At 36.6% G+C, this 8,701-nt stretch overlaps 1 protein-coding gene across 1 annotated transcript; it reads left to right on the plus strand.

The window, feature by feature from the left end:
• Positions 1-1,653: 1,653 nt before the first annotated feature.
• LOC133056372 (olfactory receptor 4C15-like) lies at positions 1,654-2,589 on the plus strand. The gene has a single exon (XM_061141636.1). It carries the CDS (start codon positions 1,654-1,656, stop codon positions 2,587-2,589), a length of 936 nt encoding a protein of 311 aa, XP_060997619.1.
• Positions 2,590-8,701: the final 6,112 nt, after the last annotated feature.

The raw sequence follows: 8,701 nt of genomic DNA on the forward strand, positions 1-8,701 counted from the left end.
TGTCTGGGAAATCACATGGACAAAAGAGCCAGGCAGGCTACAGTTCCTGGGGTCACAAAGAGTCAGACACGACCGAGCAACTAAACAACAACAAAGGACACAGTCATTCTTCAAACATGTCCTGCTATAAGAAATGAAGCCAAAAGTTGGCCTTTCTGTGGGTAAGCTGTCTGGCTGTTTAAGAGGGAAAAGAGTCACTAAAATCAGTAAGGGCATTTTATCATAAGCAGCAATTTCACATTTTCCAATTTGGCCCTCATTATAATTGTATGAAATGAGTAGGGAGGTTATATGTGAATCTCCCTACATTACAGTAAGTCATATACATTTGAAACAGATACACACTGGTGAGTATTACTTGGTCTGATTGGACCACATTGAATAAATACTTAGCAATCAATTAATAAAACCTCAGGCTCTGGCTATAGCCAGCATGCTGTTTCTAATCCTTCCCTATGTGGTTATTGTCAATTTGTATCTGTAAATAATTGGACCATTACCTTCTGATTCTACATCATTGGCTCTGTGTCCTTCATTAAGAAACATCAGTCAAACTTTAACACAGAAATCAGAAGGTTATAATCTCTACAGTGAATGGAGACTCTAGAGAAGCCCTTCCTGCTCTGAAGCTCTTGATAGGAAAAAAACAAAAACAAAAACAAAAAACTTCTTCTTTCCCTGTAGTCAGTCACTTCCATGTTGGAGTCAGAGGTTCTCGGTTAAGATACAGAGCCAGCATCTGTTATTTCTTTAATTCTATCTCTTTAAGCATGGGCTTCCTACCAGTAAAATTGGGTAATAAGATCTAACGTGGAGTGTTTCTTAGCCACTTAACTCTGAACAACTGCTTCCTTACATTATTTAGCTTAGTCATCATAACAGTACACATTAGTAGGTATTACTTATTTTTGTCAGCTTCTATTCTTGTTTTTAAATGAGTGAAGAGAAAACCAACTTAACACATGGATACTTATTATGTCTTAGTCTTCAGCAAGATGTGTTCCCAATGATCATTCTCTTTTTAAAAGAATGAATTAGTTGATTTTAAACTCTCAATTCTGTTTAGAATTTTAAAGAAATAACTAAGGGAATAGCCATGATCCAAGCACCTCTTCAGTTTTGTCTTATTTCTCCTTCTATCTGTAGATAAGGAAGTCACTTAATCATGGACAGCTTGCAACACCCTACTGCCCCCCGCTTCTCACATCCATGCACATGGCAGGCATGACCAATAAACTGCAATTTTCCTTTCCTCAGATCATGGATGTGGCTTCAGAACTCTTCTCACAGTTCACTCCAGGAAACTATTACTATTAACATATGACCAGAGCTGGCAGTGGAGATAACAACTATTTCTTATCCCCACAGGTGGATCCCTATCCTTCTCCTACATTGAAGCTCTATCTTAAAATATTTAACAATTTATCTGTACTTCAATTCTTCCTGGTATCCCCCTGGCACCTTCAACAAATTTCTGGCTTTGTGTTCTCAATGATAAAACAAGCACAAGAACATAAGTTAATTTTTCACATGGATGCAGCAATTTGTTGATGACTGATGACCCCTCAAACTGGTCTGAGACACATTTGTCTTTTTTCTTTCTGTAGATTCTACATGCTCACTGTGGTAGCTTTCACCTTTTCATTGGAAATTATGCAAAACCAAAGCTTTGTAACTGAATTTGTCCTCCTGGGGCTTTCACAGAATCCAACCATGCAGAAAATAATATTTGTTGTATTTTTGTTCATTTACACTGCAACTGTCGGGCGCAACTTGCTAATGGTGGTGACCATCAGTAGCAGCCCAGCACTCCGGGTCTGCCCCATGTACTTCTTCCTGGCTTTTCTGTCCTTCCTGGATGCTTGCTTCTCCTCCGTCATTGCCCCAAAGATGATTGTGGACTCTCTCCTTTGGAGGAAAACCATTTCTTTCAAAGGCTGCATGATCCAGATCTTTGCTGAGCACTTCTTTGCTGGGGTGGAGGTGATTGTCCTCAGTGCCATGGCCTATGACCGCTATGTGGCCATCTGCAAGCCCTTGCACTATTCTTCTATCATGAACCATAGACTCTGCGTCCTTCTGATGGCAGTAGCCTGGACAGGGGGCTTCCTGCATTCCATGATACAGATTCTTTTCACTTTCCAGCTGCCCTTTTGTGGCCCCAATGTCATCAATCACTTCATGTGTGACTTGTACCCACTGCTGGAGCTTGCCTGCACTGACACTCACATCTTTGGGCTTTTGGTAGTTACCAACAGTGGGTTTTTCGGCATCTTAATCTTCTCCTTGTTGCTTGTCTCCTATGTGGTCATCCTGCTGTCTCTGAGAACCCATAGCTCTGAAGGGCAGCAGAAAGCCCTCTCCATCTGTGGATCTCACATTGCTGTTGTTGTTTTGTTCTTTATCCCATGCATATTTATGTATGTACGACCTCCATATTCTTTCTCCTTTGACAAAATGGTAGCCATATTTTATACCATCCTAACTCCTTTGTTCAATCCTTTGATTTACACTTTCAGGAACAAAGAAGTGAAAAGTGCCATGAGGAAAGTGTGGAATAGGGTAATGGTGGTTTCTAACGAAAAATAAAACATTTAAAGTTGAATAAAAAATTCAAAGTTTCTAATCAAATCAGACAAAAATTTTATATGGATGAGCATTGTTTGACAGGGGGTAAAGTAATGTAATATTATAAAAAATAGCATAAGTTCCAGGAAATAATTTAGTTTTCATTCTTAGATCACTTATGGACTCTGATTTGACAATTCAATATCCTCAAATGAAAATTAAGAAGACTTGAATTTTATGCTTACTTAAAATCTAGAAGTCAAAAAAGAATGAAAAAAATTACTCTCACTTCTTGCTACTAATTTGATATCTTGGAAAATATTTCTGGAGAGAAGACAAAATTGTCTTAGAGATTAGGTTTATACATATATAACTATATATATATATATATACCAATGAACTTTTTGCCCAGATTAATGTATCCGGATCACTGCTGTGCAACTGAAAATTAGAAAATATTACAAATCGAATCTATTTAAAAAAAATAAACAATAGAAAGAAAAACATAAACATATTACTATTTCAAATTTGGCAAAGAACTGTAATTATTGCTAATATTAGCCCTTTGGTATTGATGATAACTATAATTAACACTTTGAAAGTGAAAGTGAAGTCGCTCAGTTGTGTCTAACTTTTTTGTGACCCCATGGACTGTAGCCTACCAGGCTCTTCTGTCCATGCGATTTTCCAGGTAAGGGTACTGGAATGGGTTGCCATTTCCTTCTCCAGGGGATCTTTTCAACCCAGGATCAAGCCCAGCTCTCCCTCATTGCAGGCAGATGCTTTATCATCTGAGCTACCAGAGAAACCAATTCAAACTTTCATATAACATGAATAAGCGTAGTTAACCACACATATTTCAGAGTGTAGGAAGAGCTTACTCCAATTAAGTTTCCAAGAACCGAATTAAGAAATTCACTCCATTTTCAGTGCACCCTCTCTGCTCCACTACAGACCTTGCTGTTCTGTCTGACCCAGTGTTTCCAGGAAGGAGCTGTGTGAATTATGGCTACATGAAGTGTTCCCTTCTCCATAAACTCTTTACATCCCATTATCACTTGTGATAGAAGGCAATGATAAATCTCAGTGAAGTATAGTTTATGTGTTTTATTCAAGCATCACATAATTCACCTTCTAAGTAAATGAGAGTTGAAGATATGAAAAATACACTCTGTTGGAAGTCATCTGTTTGGTTGTAAGAAAAGAGATAAGCTTCTCAATCTGTCTGAAATATTTCCTACTGTGTGTGCTTAGCCTCTCAGTCATGTCTGACTCTTTGTGACCCCATGGACTGGGGACCACCAGGCTCCTCTGACCATGGGATTCTCCAGGCAAGAGTATTGGAGTGGGTTGCCATACCCTCCTCCAGGAGATCTTCCCAACCCAGGTACTGAACCTAGGTCTCCTGCACTGCAGGCGGATTCTTTACCATCTCTTGGAATCTATACTCAGTGTATCTTCTAACAAATGATAGAGCTCCTGGGGAGTGTTTCTACCAGTGAAGAATATGGTGCTTCGGGCTTCCTAGGCCTCCCCTGGTCTCAGCACATAACTGAACTACCTCTCAAAGGCATCTCTGCTCACAGAGGATGCAACACACTGAATCAAGGCCAGCTTGGCAGAAGTTCCTATCTTGGGGAGAACCTGGTTCAAAGTTTATGGCCAGGGCTGAGGTTTCTGGGACAGAGTATGAAATTGGGCTTCACTTTCTACACACCTGGGTTTTCAAGATCCTTGACAATCCTTGCTATGACACACAGCAACGATCTCTCTTTAATTGGGGTAAGTGAAGGCGTAGTTGTTCAGGAAGAAAGAAGCTGAACTGTGGGATGAACGTTCGGATTAAACGACTTTCTCTAAGATGTTTGCTCTCCTCCCCACTCCATGTCTCTCTATATCCCATCTCCAACTCTTCTTTCCCTGGTACCTGCTCACTCCTCTCTCCTGTTCTGACTACATGAGCCTGCTTCTTTCCTCCTCTTCAGTATTATCCAGTTAGATCTTTATTTTCTTTTGCTTTGGTATCAGCCTCAGCATGCAGTTTAATGAACTTGGTTTTGGAGCCAGGACAGAAATTTAAGATATCAATTGTCATCCTTCTCTCATTACTCATGATTTCTCTTTTCTAAGATGCTATTTACATGATGATTAGGACTTGATATTTTATATGACATGTAGGGTGAACGCTGAGAGAGAGGCTACCTAGTAACATCCCTTTCTAGTTCTAGCCTAACTGCCTTAATTAAAACACTCTGTATCACAGGTCATGCTTTGTAAATAGAAATGGATGAATCACAGGGCCAGTTACCTGGCAAAAAAAAAAAAAAAAGTGTAGGTCAAATGAAATAACACAAGGAAAAACTTGTTTGAAAGACAAGATTATGGAACAAGAATATTTTATCCTGAATTATCTTATTCATTCATACATATATATATATATATACATATATATGTATATATATATATATATATATATGGAACATAGGAGATAGAGGCATGTGTTTATTTAATTTAGGAAGAATGGAAAAATTTTGGTACCAAATATATTTGAATTAGTTGACATTTGAGTAGGGAAAAGGAAAATGTAAGGATCAAGGAAGTAAAAAGACCTTCTGTCATCATGATGGCCTCCTAAATCAAAGAGGCAGGGTAATCCAGAAAAGTTTGGAGATAATGGTTGAATTCAATAATAAAGTCTTCAGGTAGTATTGGTTTGACCTAAGGCATACATCTTGTCAATGATGCTTTCCTGTTTTTATGTCTCCAAATCTTCTCTTCACTTACTTAAAATAAAATAGAATTACTTGAACTGGATTTCATGGTTGTCTGTTACCTACCCAAAATTTATCTCTTAAAACTTTTGGATTTAGTGAGAGTGTAGTTTTTAATGAAGGGGGCATCTGTTTTTCCTGAAGTAATGCATGTTCCCTTTCTAAAAGTATTTAGTCACTCTTCTGTCCTAACTGCTCCTCTTTTCATAGCAAAGGGCTCCCTCTTTTTTGTTTTTATCCCCTACTGGAAACCTAATGTATTAAAATTAAATAATCATTGATTTACTTTCTTTTTTTAATAATCATCAGAGAAAATTGAAACACCCAATCAGAGTTTGAAATTATTGTGATATTTCTAATTTTTCACAGTGAACTAATATTATTTTAGCTCAACTGCAAGGAAAACCTAATTGTATTTAGATGTGTAACTTTACTAGAGTTAAATAGTTTGACTTACTGATATTAATATATTTATCTTACTTAGGGAAACCCTTTATAAACTTTTTGAATATTTAGTTTTCAGAGAACCTTGTTGGAAATTGCAGCTTAATTCAATTAAAGCCATAATTTCACTTATTCCCCATGTTTAAACCTTTAACAACAAATCAATTTATTTTCTAGGATCTTTCTGATATGGAAAGATCATATCACAGAGTTTTGTGTAGTTTTCAATGATTAAGAATCTTACATGGAGAAATGGTATCCCTCCAATGTCATTGTGAGGAGGTGGAGGACATCTTTTCATGCCCTGTAAATTGACTCCAGATATGATGAGTAGGTTCTCAGTACACATTTGATGACTGACTTGATGGTGTTATTGAATCACTAAAGAATTGATGATTAATCAGAAAAAGGAAGTGTACATCAAAATTCATGTTACAATTTGTTTCATTTGACATTAAATTTTAAAGGCATGATTCACTAAAATGGAAACAGGAGTGTAAAACTGATAGAGTTTATTGCATAATGTTGAAAAAAAGAGCTCAAAACTTAAAGATATAAAAAATTAGACAAAGCATACAAAATTCAAAACAAATAGAAGAAATTAAAATATACAAAAATGTTATACTGTATTGCTAATCAAAATATATATTTCATGATGTTAATTATGTTAACTAAGCAAATATAATAGTGCCTCAAGTTAAGTTTTTATTTATAATTTGTGTCATATTGTTATAGTTTTGGAAACAATGGAAAATGATCTAATTTGTATATAAAATATTTCACACATACATTTGTGTGTATATACATACATATATATCTGAAAACCCAGCAGAATGTGTAAGGAACAAACTTTTACTTCTGGTTTATGGGCTCTGCTGGTGTCTCAGATGGTAAAGAATCTGCCTGCAATGCAAGAGACCTGGGTTTGATCCCTGGGTCGGAAAGATACCCTGGAGAAGGGAGTGGCAGCCCACTCCAGTATTCTTGCCTAGAGTATCCCATGGACAATGGAACCTGGTGGGGTTCATGGGGTCACAAAGACTCTGGCAGGACTAGTGACTAACACTACCATAGGATTGGTTAAGTATGAATTTTTGAAGGTCACTTACTTTTCTCATCCTGTAATACCCTGAAAGCTCCAGAAACTTTATTATGCAGATGTATCCATACAGTAATTAATTTTCTAATAAATATTGAATCAACCAAATTGAAAGATTATTTGAGAATAGTGTCAATAATTATGGGCTTCCCTGGTGGCTCAGTGGTAGAATATGCTTGCAATGCAGGAGATGTGGGCTCGATTCCTGGGTCAGAAAGATCCCCTGGAGAAGGAAATGGCCACCCATTCCAGTATTCTTGCCTGGAAAATCCCATAGACAGAGGTGCCTGGTGGGCTACAGTCCATGTGATTATAAGAGTTGGACATTGACTTAAAATAGTGATATTTATATTATGAATCTCCTGGGCATATATTTGATGAAACTATTAAAATAAGCACAAGCTATATGAGAAGAGCTTATTAAAAATATTTTAATTAAGATGAAAATTTGGAAAAACAAAGAATAAATGGTAGAATTTATATTTCAAGATTTGTAAGATTTTGATATGTTAATTTTGGGCCCCCCTGGTGGCTCGGCTGGTAAAGAATCTGTCTGCAATGAAGGAGGCCTGCCTGGGCTGATGTCTGGGCTGGGAAGATGCCCTGGAGGAAGGAATGGTAACACTCGCCAGTATTCTTGCCTGGAGAACACTGTGGACAGAGGAGCCTGGTGGAGTCCACGGTGCCACAAAGAGTCAAGCATCACTGAGTGACTGACATCCTGTTTGTTTATAACTGCTAAGTAGATAATTACACTACAAATACAGTTTAACTACATAGCAAAGGCTTTTAAAACAGGAAAATCATAAAATATAATAACATGATTGAAATTATATAGATATATGCATATAAGGAAAAGTAAAGGAGAGCAAGGAGATGTATTTTTATGTTGAATTTCTGAAATACATTATTAAACTTACATTAAAGTGATAAAAATGGAAAGAATGTAATCTTCTAGATGACAGTGGTAGGAGAATCAGATATGAAGGAGGATAGTACACAGGTTACAGAAAAATAGGAAGTGAAATAACAGGTTGGAGCCACAGAATTTGAAATTTATTAGCATGCATCTAATGTATGTAATGGTTTATATCAAATGTATAGCAATTTCAAAATTGTTGCTAGCCTAAATGATTTGTTCAAATATCTCATGTACCCTAACCAGCAATGAAGGTAAAGTTATAGCTGCAATGAACCTAAAGATGGAAAAATAAGTTTTTTTCTTAAGTATAACCCAACAAAGATACTGAAGAGATCAGGAACAATGGGTACAAGCTGTTGTTCAAATAAACAAATGTATTCACTCAGGAGAGAATCTCCAAATGTATTATTTCTAAATTATATAAGGATATTATTATCAGTAATTGATGTGCATACATGTTATATGCACATATATGTATCATATGCATATGCTTAATAATGTATCTCTTATAGTCTCTATCATATAAAGAAAGAGCCTCAAGACATTAAAATGATTTTATCAAGATCATAAAGCAAATTCACTAGTTCTCAGACCATGGCAGAGTGCCCTCAATCACTTGAGGGCTTTTTCCCCCACAAAAAAATCTTGGCAACCCATAAGAAGACCTCGAATCAATGCCAATGTTTAAAGCATGTCAACATTAAAAAAAAAATCCTGAGTGGGTATAGTCTATGAAAACTTTGAGAAACACTAAATTATACGTTTGATGAAATTAGAACTCTAAAAGTTGCAATTCTGGATGCAAATAAACTGCTATTGCCAAGACATCATTTCTCCAACTCTTTTTTTGCAGATGAACCACTTTTCAGCTGTGTCTGTGCTATATTCACCATAACC

The sequence above is a fragment of the Dama dama genome, chromosome 1 (assembly GCF_033118175.1).
Source record: "Dama dama isolate Ldn47 chromosome 1, ASM3311817v1, whole genome shotgun sequence".
Lineage (NCBI taxonomy): Eukaryota > Metazoa > Chordata > Mammalia > Artiodactyla > Cervidae > Dama > Dama dama.